Source organism: Gymnoscopelus microlampas (genome assembly GCF_963454915.1).
Source record: "Gymnoscopelus microlampas genome assembly, chromosome: 7".
Lineage (NCBI taxonomy): Eukaryota > Metazoa > Chordata > Actinopteri > Myctophiformes > Myctophidae > Gymnoscopelus > Gymnoscopelus microlampas.
This window is the reverse complement of record NC_139944.1, coordinates 38,030,985-38,047,944: the sequence shown is the minus strand read 5'-3', so window position 1 is coordinate 38,047,944 and position 16,960 is coordinate 38,030,985. Positions and strand designations below refer to the sequence as shown.

The 16,960-nt window shown below is 43.0% G+C and overlaps 1 protein-coding gene across 1 annotated transcript in view; it reads left to right on the top strand.

Moving 5' to 3' along the window:
- cntn4 (contactin 4) overlaps positions 1–16,960 on the top strand; it is a 181,709-nt gene that overhangs the window by 156,295 nt on the left and 8,454 nt on the right. The window contains exons 12-14 of the mRNA XM_084061172.1: positions 11,677–11,852; positions 14,662–14,782; positions 16,379–16,537. Of these exons, the coding sequence (XP_083917298.1) occupies positions 11,677–11,852; positions 14,662–14,782; positions 16,379–16,537 (456 nt within the window). The remainder of the gene's footprint in view (positions 1–11,676; positions 11,853–14,661; positions 14,783–16,378; positions 16,538–16,960) is intronic.

Here is a 16,960-nt window from a genome sequence, read left to right as displayed (position 1 = left end):
TTTTGAATAGCCAAAGTGTAAAATAATGCTTTTTTTAGCTCAAATCAAGAAGTGACACAGATGCGTTCCAGGTCTTATCAGGTTAAAGATATGAAGAGCGTCTAGGGTGGTTAGCGCATCTGGAGGAGTGGGACCGAGGATTGCATTTCTGCTCCGGTGGCGTGACTTATTATAGTTCATTAAAAATGTATGTGATCTGGGTGTAAGGTGCTATGCACCGGGGGTGAATATGTTCTGTGCATGTTGCCATTTTTCCTGTCCTATTTCCTCAGGGGAATTACCTCTGCTCACCTTTCCTCCTATATCCCCTGGAGGGGGGTTCTGCTGACATGCTTAGTGAACTATATACCCTTATGGTGACCCCCTTTTTCACAAAGGTCTCGTGGTTCATTTGTGTTGTTTTGTGAAATGTTTTTTTATTTATTGTTTTTTTCCTTTTGTTCTACTGTGACCTTCTTTTGTTTGCTGGCTATTATGGAATTATTGATCTTGACTGTTATTGGTTCCAGGGAGAAGTGTGTGTGTGTGTGTGTGTGTGTGTGTGTGTGTGTGTGTGTTTGTGTGTGTGTGTGTGGGGGGGGGGGGGGGGGTCATTCATGTCATATATCAAAGGGGTTGACATCAATTCACATGCATATTGCGATTGATTATTAGAGCCTTTAGATGAAATCCTTTACACATTTGTTTAAATCCAGTACAATCAAGCAGCAAGTGTATGTTCCTGCACCGGTGTGACACAAGCCCCGTTGGGCATGTAAGACAAATTTCCTTCACAAGCTATCATACACTATCCTCGGTTGATGTCGTGAAAGATTCAATTCATCCACCTAATCCTTGTGCACAAACGCTGTACACATTAATAATTTGTATTATGCTGATGTGGAGCAGTCCTTTCCTAAGTCATCAGAGGATAGCCTTACCCAAGTCTAAGTGTCACAATGACAAGTTCTTTTAAATTGCTTTATCAGTGGCATGGTGGTTTTCCCCAGACTCCTAACATGTAACACAGTGTCTGGTTATTTTCACGACTTCTACAAGTTGGTCAGTCTGTAAACATCTTTGAAATGCAGCGCCAACAAAACGGTGTCGTGCTGGAACACTACATGGATATTCCCTCCCCTCTTTTGACTAGTAGTAGTTGCCATAGAAACCTCCGTCTAATTGGCTTCTGTGGCCACCACAGATAAGTGACTGATGAAAATCCTTTGAAAAATAATTGTCTGATGTCCGTCTTTATTAATGTATATGCGATCAAGAGCGATGCCCGCATCGTATCTGTATTGATTATTTTTCACCCACCCGCAGGAAGAAAGCCTGTCGTGAAGGCATTACTTTAACCCTTTAAGACCGGGAAAGCGTGCGTCTGTGTGTCATTTTAAGATTTCTTTGGGCTATTCAAAAATAGCAGATCTACAAGCTCATAGCACGGCACCGAGTGCCGCGCTATGAGCTTGTAGATCTGCTATTTTTTGGAAAGAAATCTTGAAAATCTTTGAATATATACATTTTTAACTCAAATCTTTGCTTCTGGCGGTCCCTGAAACAAAATATTTTTTAGATGGGGGTCCGTGGCCAAATACATATAATTTTGGGGGTCCTTAACATGAAAAGGTTGGAGCACCACTGATATTATATCAACATATGGATTTAGAAGACATTTGTAGAATCCACAGAAGCAAAGATTTGAGTTATAAATGTTCGCTTTAAAAAATATATATATTCAAAGATTTGCAAGATTTTTCATGATTTTTCAAAAACAGCAGATCTACAAGCTCATAGCGCGGCACTCGGTGCCGCGCTATGAGCTTGTAGATCTGCTGTTTTTTTAATAGCCAAAGAAATCAAGAAATGACACACGGATGCTTTCCCGGGTCTTAATGGGTTAATAACCTCACAAGATTTATATTTTGAAGATCACCATCCAGCCATGTTAGCTGTTTTTATTTTGTTTTGTTGTGTTTTTCTTTCTGAGACAGGTTTCATATTTTAAAAATGCTTTAAGCTCAGCAGCAGTCAAGGCTGTGGTGGAGGATGGAGCTTTAGAGTGCACCTTGCTGTTGATTTATGCTGATGCCACAGTCCTGTCTCCCATTCATTCACTACCTCTCTGCCTCTGCCCTAACCCAGGCGGAGAAATGTGAAGATGTTAATGCCAGAGTCAGTGGTGGAAAGTAACTATTCTAATTATATTTACTCAAGTACTGTGCTTAAGTACAATTTTAAGGTACCTTTACTTTACTTTACTTTACTTGAGTATTTCCATTTTTACCAGCTGCTTGCAAAGCACGCTGGTCTAAGAAGAGACTGACCTACTAGTCATCCTCGACGTTTTCGCAACGTATCTGCAACATGTTTTCAATCATTGGCTGTCCTTTAAGCCAATGGGATACTTTCCCATACTCTGAACGGGCGGTCTCGTCCTCCCAAGCTCTATGGCTACTATACACGCCTGCCGTCGGTTCAAATCACCGTGACACAGAGTAATATAAAGGACAAAATTTAAGTACTTGAGTAAATGTACTCAAGGACTTTTACTTGTACTAGTACTTTGTGGTATTGTAACTTTTACTTAAAGGACGACTTCACCCATTTTCAACCTATCTTCATATAACTGGTCCTCACTAATGCTCATGATAATACGGTGCCATTTTTGTCTACTCGTCTGTGTCTCAGAGGAGGGCTGTGGACGGTTCAGAAACACGCCTACCAGTGACATCATCGATGGGGGGAATCCAAGCTACGGTATATTAAAAATGCAGGCTCTCTATTCCTGGAAAGTTAGATTGCTATAATGGAAGCCATCGTTCTGGCATTAATACAAAATAAAATAAAACTGGTTTGAAGAAAAAAAAACTGCCTAACGATGATGCCACTGGTAGGCGGGTTTCTGAACTGTCCACAGCCCTCCTCTGAGTAGAACATTTTTTTCTACCATATTATCATGACCAATTTTATGAAGATAGGTTGAAAATGGCTGAAGTTGACCTTTAAGTAAAACACTTGGAGTACTTCTTCCACCACTGTATGGCAGCGTGAGCGTACACGTATTCATATTTTTGTACATGCGCTGCTAATTGCTGTGAAATTCTCAAACACGGGGGCTCTGCTTGGAGGCATAATGAGAGGGACTGTATATTGTCGCACCACGCCAGCCTCTTTTTACCCATTCATCACACGCTGTGAAATGATAATGGTGCAGAACCTCCACCCGGGTGGGGGGGGGGGGGGGGCGGGGGGGTGGGGGTCTGCCGCTGTCACTGGAGGGTTCGGCCTACACGTGATTTTCCAATCAAACTCTCAAAGTAACACACTCGCGCGCCTGTCTCGGCTGCATAAATAGGCAGTGTGGTTATCCTCTTATTATTCTTGTGAAAAAAGGAATATGAGCTTCATTTGACACACTCGCCTAATTCTCACTTCCCTTTTCCGTCATCGTGGGAAAGGTGTTCGCTCTCCAGCTGACGCGCAAATGTTTCCAGTGTATGATCCTGTGCCTCTCTCTGTCACAATCAATATGGTTGGGGAAATGGGACGGGGTAATTTACATGCACTGTTTCATTTGAGGATGGGAGACCTGTTTAACCCTTTAAGACCTGGAACGCACCTGTGTCATTTTAAGATTTCTTTGGCTATTCAAAAATAGCAGATATACAAGCTCATAGCACGGCACCGAGTGCCGCGCTATGAGCTTGTAGATCTGCTATTTTTTTGAAAAATCGTGAAAATGTGTGCAAGTCTTTAGTTTGAATATATATATACTTTTTTAAAGCGAAAGTTTTTGACTCAAATCTTTGCTTCTGGGGATTTTACAAATGTCTTCTAAATCCTATTTTTTTTCCTAAAGTTTTTTTTTACTTTAGTTTTTATTTAGTTTTCGTCAGTGAAAAAAGGTAGTCGACGAACTTTGTTCATGTCAAGTTCCCCCAAAATAATATGTATTTGTCCCCCCGGATCCCCTCCCATATTTTGTTCCAGGGACCCCCAGAGGCAAAGATTTGAGTTGAAAATGAATATAAAAGATTTGCACATATTTTCACGATTTTTCTAAAAATAGCAGACCTACAAGCTCATAGCGCGGCACTCGGTGCCGCGCTATGAGCTTGTAGATCTGCTATTTTTGAATTGCCAAAACAAATCTTAAAATGACACACGGATGCGTTCCAGGTCTTAACGGGTTAACTGGGAGCATTTCTGTCGTGGGAGCGGCCCTTATGGGAGATGACAGTAGCTTATTCAAATTGACTTTGGGCGATACGAGTCCCGAAAAATACCTGTCAGAATGCATTCGCAGCCACCCACTGTGAACAGGGCCACCCTAGCAAACAAGGGGAGGAGCAGTCACAACAGATGAGCCCTGTTAATGTCCCCCATTATTCCAACAGTGTGGGGGCATATTAGCGGATTAATTGCTCTTCATTATGCATGTACCTTATGAATGTTGATTACACTGGAGATTAGCTGTTGCAATCGCGTTCGCACACGACCGTTACAGCTGGTCAAATGAACGCAAATCTTCTTGACGTCACACTACGCCTCGCGTGTATAAGCTGGGAGGAGATTATGGTGTCTGACAAATACTGTGCATTCTCTGGTCACACAAGGTTTTTTTGGTTTTCATTTTTATTTAGTTTTGGTTTTACTTTTTTTCAAATTTTAGTTAGTTTTCATTCATTTTAAAATTGGATTTGCTAGTTTAGTATAGTTTTGATATTGTGAAAAGGCTTAGGTTTAGTATTATTTTGTGTTAAACACCATGAATTTTAACTTTTTCTTATTTTTTGTGTGTTTTTGGGCTCCCCTACCTCTCTTCTATCCCCAAAAATACCCCAGTTTGAACACTCAGGCTTTCACAGCAAATCTGGGGTTTTCTGTAAATTGGTCTCAAAACAGGCCAAACTGATTTTCACCCTGACGTGACGTCACGTCAGGGTACAATCCTATTCTTTTATTTTTTTATTTTTTTCCTTATTTATTTATTTTACTTTTTCCACACAGAACCAGAGAATAACATGCATACAAACTGGCTCAATAGCGCCGCGTGCCAAACAGGACAATGTGATATTGCAGGTGAAAGTGCTTTATAAGCCAGAGAGAAGTTAGTTGGAATGAGTATATCTGAGGCTTGATTTAGGCTCAAACCTTTTGAACAACGTTTGAGGGACATAAACAATATGTTATTAAATATATATATATATTTTTTAATTCATGGTGTAGATCCTTTAAGTAATATGAGGTATCAAAAAAATAGAAGATCTACAAGCTCACAATGCGTTGCGATGATCGGTTATTTTTGAACTAAAGCTAAGTAAAAATGTATCTATGATTTTAGTTAGTTTTGTAAACTATCTGAAAAATACAGTTTCAGATAGTTCTTGTTTTTGGAAAGCCTCTATTTTATTTTCATTTCTGTAGACCAAAATGTGTTTTTTTCAATTCTAGTTTCAGTTATTTTGTTTTGTTTGTGTCTTTGTTAACTATAATAACCCTGTTGGTCACACAGGGGCCCTGGAAGCCATAGCAGAGCTACAGCATCTGCTTAGCCCACGTGGTTATGGTGTCACCTCTAACAGTTTGTATGTAAGGGCATTTGCTTGTTATTTTGTTGCAATGAATATGCTTTGAAAAAAAAGAATTGCCGGGGCCCCAGCGGGTTATCACACGACGAGTGTAAAAACTCAATCCGTGTGGGGTGGCACCGGTCACTGCTTTTGTCACTTCCACTGGGGTGTGATTTTTTTTATTTTTTTGTAGGTGCAGACGGAAGATAAATTGTCTCAACGATTTATGTGTTGCTCTTTCACCACAGTGGGTGGGACAAACTGACCTGAAAAAAAGCGCTCCAATTTTTAGACCAACTTGTGGGAGGTTTTTCTTTCCTAACAAAAGCCTTCTTCTGTCTGCATTGAAAGTCAGTGGGGTCCAGCAGTGTTAATTTCGTCAACAAATAAAAACTAGACTGAGATGTCAGTGAGGGACGAGCGGAGAAGAGATACAGTAGAACTAAAAGACAAAGTCATTTTATGTTTGGTTGAGCTCGGGCGTTGCGCTCTGAAAATAGCAGATCTACAATCTTGTAGATCGGCTATTTTCAGCACACAACCAAGTGTAAAATCTACAAGCTCTATCTACAATCTACAAGCTCAATCTACAAGCTCTACAAGCTCACAACGCGTCGCGCTGCGACGCGTTGTGAGCTTGTACATCGGCTATTTTCAGCATGCAACCAAGCGTAAAATCAGCCATTACGACGCCATCAAGGCACCGCCGAAACACATTTTAGTCGACTATTACAACTGTAGATTTAGTCGACTGTAATATTATGATATTTAATTTAGTCGACTAAAACTAGACAAAAACTAAAACATTCCAGATGCAGTACCGCGGGAAGTAGGGGTGCTGGGGGGGCGGCCGCCCCCCCTCCCCCCAGGTACCCGCCCCCCCATAAAAAAAAAGAAGTTATTTTTTTTTATAATAAATCGGTAAAATCAGGCAAAAATATGAATTAAATAATTCTAACCTAACCCTAATCCTAAGCCTAAAACCGAAATAAAGAAACCAAAAACTGGGAGAAAAACGAACCCAATCCGCCAAGAACCGCGCAAAAAAATCGCGTGCGCGCATACCGCACCCCGCATAGCGCGCGCATACCGCACCCCTAAACTAAAAGGTCTTCCCGCGGCTATGTCCAGATGACTAAAATATGACTAAAACTAAATGGAATTTGTATTCAAAAGACTATGACTAAAACTGAATCAAAATGTGCTGTCAAAATCAACACTGCAGTGGGATCCACTGACTGTGTTAAAAAATGCACACGGTGGTGTGATGTCTGCGAGGCACGCGTGCAAACCGTCTGTCGGCTGATCAACAGCAGGTTGCTACAGATGTGTGTTACCATAGAGCATACAAACACAGCACTGAGAGAGCAGCTTGCATCTGTTCAGCTTTCGTACACACACACACACCCACGGCGTTGAAGTTTGTCCTTGAGAAATCCCCTGTCTTGTTTCTTTTAGTTGACATTAGTGGTGAAACTGTATTGTGTAGTGATGAAAAGCATTCTTGATTTGCAAAAACAAGGGGAAGGAAAATTGGGTTGGGCTGATTTTCTCTCTGAAGTGCTTATCTCTGAAGAAATTACTTTTAACCCATTAAGACCGGGAACGCATCTGTGTCACTTTTTGATTTGAGCTAAAAATTATTTTACACTTTGGCTATTCAAAAATAGCAGATATACAAGCTCGTAGCGCTAGCCTCACGTAGCCAGACAATATCACACGACACACTGCGTGGATATTAGTCTGGTCCCTATCAACGGTAGATTTTCTTCCAAGGGGCGGTTACAAAAAGATCCAAACGGACTCTATTGGTTAGACCTAAACCAATCAGAGCAGTGCTTCCTTGAACGAACCAATCAGAGCAGCCTTGTACGTCATTGCTCCAAATAAGGTGATAATCCCGCCCACATTTGGATACTGGGCCCTGGTTGGTTCCGCACAACTGCGGAGGGAGAGAATTGAAATCTCTATGGAGGGGGGCCAGACCTAATCTGCCGAGGGCTAAAGCGCATGCAATTTTGCAAAGGCAGATTCGTCTGGAACCAGGCTATCGTAGCGCGGCACCGAGTGCCGCGCTACGAGCTTGTAGATCCGCTATTTTTTTTAAATCGTGAAAATGTGAGGCAAATCTTTGAATATAATATAGTTTTCAAGCGAACATTTTTAACTCAAATCTTTGCTTCTGGGGGTCCCTGGAACAAAATATTTTGAGATGGGGGTCTGCAGCCAAATACATATCATTTTGACGGTCCTTGACATGAAAAGGTTTGAGAACCACTGATATAGAAACATATTATGTTTTTTCAGAATACTGGTGGGATTTAGAAGACATTTGTAGAATCGGTACTTTAGGTCTTAATGGAATAAGAAGGAACGGCCGTCTCAGCGTCGTGGAATGAACCGCATGGAGTCTGTGGAGTCAGTAATTGGCTTAACACCTCAAATAGACAGTTTGAACCTTGGCCTAACCTGTACAATAGATTTTTCTCATGACTTCGACCTGCTCCTCTACCTTGGACTATTCCGTACTGGCAGATTTTCTCCATGGAGAAAGGCTTCAAGGTTCAGGTATTCTGTGTTTTCTTCGTTGAATTACTGAGCTGCATGGGGGCTCCACGGTGCACACACTGGTGTGGTATGTATTATTCACGCTCACATCACAACCCTTATGTGAAAAACCTACAGCGTATGTACAGCAGAGGAGTGTACACATTTACACATCCCACCATAGACCATTAACCCATTAAAGACCTGAGACCGATTCTACAAAATGTCTTCTAAATCCTATTTTCTTTTCTTTTAAAAACCTATGTTTTGCACAAAGTAGGTTTATACATTTTTTTTATTTTTCATTTTTGTTGGCCTTAAATATTGCTGCTGTACCTCTATCTATGCAGAGCTAGTTTTGTTTTTTTATGGTTGTTTACATCATTGGAAAGCCTTTTCATGGAGCATATAGTTTAAAATATATTGAGATTGTGTCTCTGGAACTTGAACTGAATTGTCATCCTGAAAGTTTTTTTTAAGTGAAAAGAAAAAAAAATCATGTCAAGGACCCCCAAAATTATATGTATTTGGCCGCGGACCCCCATCTAAAAATATTTTGTTCCAGGGACCCCCCAGAAGCAAAGATTTGAGTTACAAATGTTCGCTTTAAAAATACATATATCAAAAGTTTTCGTAGATAAAAAAAAAAAATCAGATCTACAAGCTCGTAGCGCGGCACTCGGTGCCGCGCTATGAGCTTGTAGATCTGCTATTTTTGAATAGCCAATGTGTAAAATAACGCTTTTTTTAGCTCAAATCAAAAAATGACACAGACGCGTTCCAGGTCTTAAGGGCTTAAAGTTAGGAGGGATTCTCCACAGGGCTTCATCCTTCCGTGTGTAAGCATTATTCATGATGGCTTCTGTTTACAGGAAGCTTGTAGAGGAGCAGCTCTGTAGGCTTCACCGAGAGGGGTGGGAAACATGCAGTGCTGGACTGTAACTAAGTATATTTACTTGAGTACTGTACTCAAATCATTTTTTAGAGTATCTGTACTTTACTTCCGTATTTTTTTTATTTATTTTTTTAAACGACTTTCACTCCACCACATTTCAAAGACAAATATTGTACTTTTGACTCCACTGCATTTCTAGGAAAGGACCCTCAGCACCCAAACGTACAAAACTAAATGATACCGGTCTACAAGCTCACAACGCATCACAATTTGTGAGCTTGTAGATCTGCTATTTACAATATAAAAGATACATTATAATAATTCTGAAAGGTTTTTTGAATATTTTAGAAAATTCCTAAATTTCAACACAGCATTGATATAAAAAAGAAAGAGTGTAATTTGTACTTCTGAATACTAGTATTTTTAAGTACTTTTACTCAAGTACAAATTTGACTGAGCAATTTTCACTTGTACTTGAGTAATATTTGATCTGGAGTATCTATGCTTTGACTCAAGTATACTCAAGGTTGAGTAAATGGTAAATGGTGCATTTATATAGCGCTTCTATCCGAAGCGCTTTACATTGATAGTGCCATTAACCCATTCACACACACATTCATACACCGATGGCGGAGGAAACCATGCAAGGCACCAACCTGCTCATCGGGAGCAATTAGGGGTTCAGCATCTTGCTCAAGGACACTTCGACACTAACTCTAGGGGAGCGCCCCAGCCCGGGATCGAACTGGGAACCTTGCGGTTTTCCAGCTCACACTACCCGGCCACTCTACCCCTGAGCCACTGCCGCCCTGCCGAGTACTTTGTCCACCAATGCACATTTATCCTACTCTGGAACACCCGCTTCAGTATTTTTGTTTCATAGAAAAGTCCACCTCACCTTACTTGGAGCCCGACTGACTGACCTTGCAGCAGTCTCTGAAGTGCTCTGTCAGTATGCTACCATGTTGTCTCTCTTGTCTCTGATTGACTCTGTTAAGTAAGCGGGCCGTGCTCCTTCCATTTATAATGGCAGTAGGTAATAACAGGATAGATATCAATCAAATTATGCCCAGTGTGTGGTGCATGGCCAGCCCTTGGTTGTCCATATAATCTGTCACAAATTATGACAGAGGAGGATAATAAGGGGACATACTCTCACTGTCATTGCCTCAATGAATCCCTCAGGGGCAGTTAGAGACAGGCCACACAGACGAGGCAGGAAAAAACAGTTCACAATACAAAGAAGACTATTAACCAAGCCCACTTAAAGTCCAAATGCTGCAATTAATTAAAAAATGTCCTAACTTTGAATTCATTTCCTTGCATTTCCTCTAAATCCTTACACAGCCTGGCTGGCTTCCTACAGTACATTGATATCCCATTTACAATCAAACTCAATATAGAAACAAATGCCTTAGAGGTTTCAGTCCTCTTTTTACCCCTATATTACCCGGCCGGAACCCACGGTTTTCATACTAATACTAAAGAATCCTGTTGCTTTCTGTAGCATGGTTTTTGTCTCCTATATATGTTCAGCACTGTGTGAATACAATACCTCTTGAAGCAGCAGGAGACACAGACCCTTGAATACGGGCCATGTTCTATTGCGACATTTCCGGCATGTACGCCTCTGCTCGCCATTTACTCCCCACAATATAGGAAGGGCACTTGTATGGACCCTTTCATTGTGCGCCTAACAAAACCCAAGGGCTGATAGCGCTGGTTTTATATCAGAGAATGGACTAGAGACATCATCACACCGGGAGAGAGAACGTGGTGAAGGTGGAGGAGGTTGGTGGTGGCAGTGGGGCGGGGTGGGGGTGTGGGTGGGGATAGGGGGGAGGGGGGGGTTACAATACAATGAAGGTATCGAATTCACTCTGGATGAAGACTGCACTGCCGGCACTTTCTACATGAATCTATGCCTGTCCAGGGATCATTTGCCATGGTTAATTTAGTCTGTGTGTGCTCAGAGCCGAACAGTTTCATCCGAGTACTCACAGCACCCCCAAGAGGGAGAACGGCGCCGCACACCGTCAGAACAAAAGCACTCGTGCAAAGTCCCCCTCATCTGGTGTCTCCCAGGCGCTCCTCTTCCTCCTCAACCTCCCTGTTCCTCCGCGTCTCACCACGACGAAGCAGAGATGAGGGACATTGCGTCATATTCCCCTTATGTGTGATGCAATGGTAAACGCACTGGATGCAGATAGGCTTGAGGAGAGAACGGGGACGAGTTGAGTTGAAGGAGGGTGACTCCAGTGTTTTCCACAGTTTTTTGGAGGTGGGTGTGTTTGGAGGGGCGGGGGGGGGATTCGGGGTGAACGGGGGAGTTCCGGGGCTGAGGGCCGGGTTGACAGTGACACATGGCGGCTTGTCTGGGTTGCCGGGGGAAGGCGAGTCCCACACCGTCCCCGTAGAGGAGAGCTCAGGCTCAACCTAATGCCTGTTACTTTAGGCTTCTCGCCCTAGTTTTCCGTGTGCTCTGTCCTGTATATCCTTCTATTAACTCAGTCTGACATATCCATAAGAATGATGGAAGGCCTCCGTTTTTTTTTACAAAGCCATTTTGTGTGCGGAATTTTAATGCCCCCCGAATGGGAAAAAAAGAGAGCGCGGCGCCGTGCGCTGTTTGTCAAAATGTGCACTGACACCACTTTCCTCCTCTCTGTCTGGCAGAGCCCACCCTCATCACCACCCTGCCGTCCACCCTGGACGTCACCGTGGGGGAGAGCGTCGTCCTGCCGTGTCAGGTGAACCACGACCCGTCCCTGGAGCTGAAGTTCACCTGGTTCTTCAACGAGCAGCTCATCCACTTCGGGAGCCACGGCGGATACTTTGAAAAAGTGGGCGGCGTAAGTCCCGTGATTTGGCCTCGCCATTTGTAAACAAGGCTGTCACGTCTTGAGAAATGGTGCTGGTATTGCTACGGTTTTTAACCCATTTAGACCAGGGGAAGGAATCTGTGTAATTTTTTTTATTTCTTTGGCTGTTCAAAAAATAGCAGATCTACAAGCTCATAGCGGTCCACCGAGGGCTTGTAGATCTGCTTTTTTTTTGTTGAAAAATCTTGGAAAATATATATATTTTAAGCGAATATTTGTAACTCAAATCTTTGCTTCTGGGGGATTCTACAAAATGTCTTCTAAACCCTAACAGTTATTTTGAAAAAACGTATGTTGCTGTAATATCAGTGGTTCTCAAACTTTTTCATGTCAAGAACCCCCAAAATGATATGTATTTGGCTGTGGACCCCCATCGCAAAATATTTTTTTCCAGGGACCCCCAGAAGTTGTAACATGAGTTAAAAATGTTCACTTAAAAATATATATATTCAAAGATTTGCTAAGTTTTTCAAAAAATAGCAGATCTACAAGCTCATAGCGCGGCACCGAGTGCCGCGCTATGAGCTTGTAGATCTGCTATTTTTTGAAAAAAAATGCAAATTAAATAAATCTTAAAATGACACGCGTGTGCATGTGTTCCCGGTCTCAATGGGTTAATGCGACGCTTGTCAGAGGCAACTGGAATGCATAATGAATGACGAGAAACAAATCTGTTCCGTGGCGTGTCGGGGAGGGCCGATGTGTCATCTATGCCACGGCGCGCTCATGAAAATGGGCTATCAAAGACACATTGATTTCTTTTTGTTCAACCCCTTTAGAGATTCGGTTTGAGCAAAGGTCGCGAGGTGAGGCTTGGAGAGATGCATCGGCGCATCGATATTATACCTCTCATCTTTTAGTAAGGTCGTAATGGATACAGCCGCAGTGCAGAGGCAATGTTTGTATCATGTGTATTATTTATGGGGCAGAAAATCGCTGCATGTGGTTTATTTTTAAAAGAAATTTACATAAACACCCCTGCAAACCGGAACTTTGTATACATTAAAAGGACTCAAAAGCTGACATTCTAATAAGCAAGTATGCTAGCGCACGTACTGGTTCTCAAAGTAGAGTTCGGGGACCACCTAGGGTCCAAATGAATGCTTTACAGGTCTGTAACTCTTGAGTGTGTACAAATGGGGGGAAATGGACCCATAAGAATCCCTTTTTGGTTGCATTTGTAGTTTTTTATTTCAATTTCAATATCCAGTTTAATATGCATTGATATGATTTTTATCTCTTTGAGTTACAGACCCATAAGGGTCCATTTTGGACCCCTGGTGGGGTCCCAGACCCAACGTTGTGAAACGATGTGCTTGTGCAAGTGCAAGCGCAGCACCCCACCCCCATGATTTCTTTAGAGCGTGCTTCATCAAAACTTAGTATGGAAACATCTTCCTCCCTCCATTTCCCATTATCTAAATGTATTTTTTTTCCCTCTGCCTAATGAAATAACGTCCATCTTGTGTTAAACACATTTTGCTGCTGGCCACTCCGTTGAAATCTCAGTGCCACAGCTTTTGCCGCGTCCAATTTATTACAGAAGCTGCTTCTACTATGCTGATTAACCCATTAAGACCGGGGAGGCATCTGTGTGTCATTTTTTTAATTTCTTTTGGCTATTCAAAAATAGCAGATCTACAAGCTCGTAGCGCGGCACCGAGTGCCGCGCTACGAGCTTGTAGATCTGCTATTTTTGAAAAATCGTGAAAATGTGTGCAAATCTTTGAATTTATATATATTTTTTAAGTGAACATTTGTAACTCAAATCTTATTGCTTCTGGGGGGTTCTACAAATGTATTTTAAATCCTAACAGTTAAAAAAACAAACTTATGTTGCTTTAATATCAGTGGTTCTCAAACCTTTTCATGTCAAGGACCCCCCCTATCTTAAAATATGTTGTTCCAGGGACCCCCCCAGAAGCAAAGATTTGAGTAAAAAAAATCGCTTTAAAAAATATGATATATATTCAAAGATTTGCACTAAATTGTCAAAATGTTTTGAAAAATAGCAGATCTACAAGCTCATAGCGCGGCACTCTATGAGCTTGTAGATCTGCTATTTTTGAATAGCCCAAAGAAATCTAAAAAGGACGCACAGATGCGTTCCCGGTCTGGATGGGTTAAATGGTAATAGAGAAATGGCAGCTGCAATTAGAAATGGAATAAAAGAAGCCCAGAAAGCAATAGCGACTGAACAGCCTAATGAACTACTCTTCATCAATGAAGACTACTCTCCATCAATGAAAGCTTTCCATGTTGAATAAAATCAGGCTTACTTTTATATGAGTACGTTTATCTAATTATAATGATTAAGTGTGGAGTGCACTCGCTGCCTGATATAGCCAGGTAATATCTGGGGTATATCAGCAAACCAGCTGTCTTTCAGGAGAGAGAAAAGCTTTTGCGGAGACGATATATATTCATGATTCAAGATACACATACTGTAGGCGACAATGAGCTTTGTGTTAGCCTTGTCTTGATGGCAAAAACTGCATTGTTCGTGAATTACAATAGCTTTGATGGATAGCAGGTCGTTTCATTGTTACTGTGTGTGTGTGTGTGTGTGTGCGTGTGTGTGTGTGTGTGTGTGTGTGTGTGTGTGTGTGTGCGTGTGTGTGTGTGTGTGTGTGTGTGTGTGTGTGTGTGTGTGTGTGTGTGTGTGTGTGTGTGTGTGCGTGCGTGCGTGCGTGCGTGCGTGCGTGCGTGCGTGCGTGCGTGCGTGCGCGCGTGTGCGTATGCGTGTGCGTATGCGTTTGTGCGCGTGCACGCATGACAGCAGCATTCAGCAGGGGACATTATGATAAGAAACATTCAGCTGAGACACGCGGGGAAGTACACCTGTGCTGTGCAAACAAAGGTGGACAGCATTTCCATCGCTACGGACTTAATTGTCAGAGGTAAGCTCAATCTCGATTGCCGTAATTGTCGTTCAGTGACATGTTAATCACATGATCCCTATATAGCGTCCCTATTCTGGGGCACACATTCAGCAAACATTGTAGATTTACAACCTCATAACACGTCGTGTTAACACACGTGACATTTGGTGTTGAGGGTGGGGGGAAAAAAGAGCGTATATAGAGCCAACTAGAGTCAACTATGTACAGCAGGGGTCTTCAACGTTTTCAGGCCAAGGACCCCCTAGCTGAGAGAGAGATGAAGCAGGGACCCGCTCTTGTATAACATTGTGTTTCAGATCAACTTTTTTTGTTTACTTGGTCTGCTCTTTTTTTCCCTTTACACCTATACCTCTTTGCCAAAAATAGCAGATCTACAAGCTCACAACGCCTCGCACGAGGCGTTGTGAGCTTGTAGATCTGCTATTTTTGGCTAAAGTTCTCCTCAGAAAAAGGATGCTAGCGTTCAAGGTAAGGTAAAAAAAACGTATCACACAAAGATTTGGCGGACCCCCTGTAGTAACTCTGAGGACCCCCTAGGGGTCCCGGACCCCCTGTTGAAGACCCCTGATGTACAGTATATAGGGTTGAAGTGACTTGTCAGTGGCGGAGCGTCCGGGGAGGCAAGGGAGGCGGCCGCCTCCCGGCCCGCGACCCTGGAGGGCCCGGCCGCCGGGCCCTCCAGGGTCGCGGCCCCGACCCGGTCGCCGCGACCGGGCCGGGGCCGCGACCTCTCCGCGGCGCCTCTCCGCCTCTCATTTAATTAAAGCAACAACATAACCCTAACCTAACCCTATCCTAACCCTAAAACCGAAATAAAGTGACAAAAAGCCCCCCAAAAGGTGACCCGACCCGACCCAAACCCGCAAAATTTTCCGCGCGCTTCGCGCGCGGGATGTGCACCCACGCACGCGCGCTGCGCGTGCGTGCGTGGTGGCACGGGGGGGGCCTGATCACTGTGCTCTGCCTCCCGGCCCAGCTTTCAGTTGTTCCGCCACTGTGACTTGTGCTTTGCGTTGGTTAAGCGTATTCATCTGAATCCATTTAGAACATGCATGCAGATAAATTGGTCAATCAAGTAACATTTCACCTTCCTGTATATTCGGCCCTTTTTGAAATGATTTAATTATCTGTTGTGGTCTGGTCTGGCTGGTCAGGCTGTGAAAAAAATTACACGAGAAGATGGGCTGTAGATAGAGATGAAAAATGACTGTCTAATTAGACTAAATGGCTCCCCGAGGTCTCACACCATACTGACCTTATAGTGCTTCACAGACGCGTACATGCACTCCAACCTTCACATTTTGCCGTCCATCTGCCATTTTCATAATAGCATCAGTTATGTTTTTTTTCGCATAGCACTTTTCTAAAGGCTGTGTTTACAGTCACACAGCAAACAGGATTAAATAAATAAATGAATAAAAAATACCTCCTTTTGTGTCCTTGTCACTGTTTCTCGCTCTCTCTCCTTTGAGTCTCTGTCCTTTCCTTTCCTCTCAATCTCTCTCTCTCTCTCTCTCTCTCTCTCTCTCTCTCTCTCTCTCTCTCTCACTCTTTATGTTCTTCTGCCTGCCTGGCCATGGCCGCCTATCCCAGGTCCCCCTGGGCCACCCACCAGCATCCATGTAGAAGAAATCACCGATACCACAGCTTCCCTGTCCTGGAGGCCGGGTCCTGATAATCACAGTCCAATTACGGCATACACCATCCAGGCCAGGACACCATTTTCCCTGGGGTGGCAAGCTGTCACCACAGGTAAGCTCTGTCCAACCAGCCGTGGCCACCTCCAGTCACATGGAGGGGGGGGACCACTCTTCTTTCCTCCTCAGCCCTGTGAGAATATCCCATTGAGGCCTGCAGGTTCCGATTCTGCAAAATGTGTCTTCTAAATCCTAAACGGTTTTCTGAAAAACGTATGTTTCTATATCAGTGGTTTTCAAACTTTTTCATGTCAAGGACCACCCAAAATGATATGCATTTGGCCCGCGGACCCCCATCTCAAAATATTTTGTTCCAGGGACCCCCAGAAGCAAAGATTTGAGTTAATGTTTGCTTTAAAAGAATATGTATATTCAAATATTTGCACTCATTTTCACAATTTTTCAAAAATAGCAGATCTACAAGCTCGTAGCGCGGCACTCGGTGCCGCGCTATGAGCTTGTATATCTGCTATTTTTG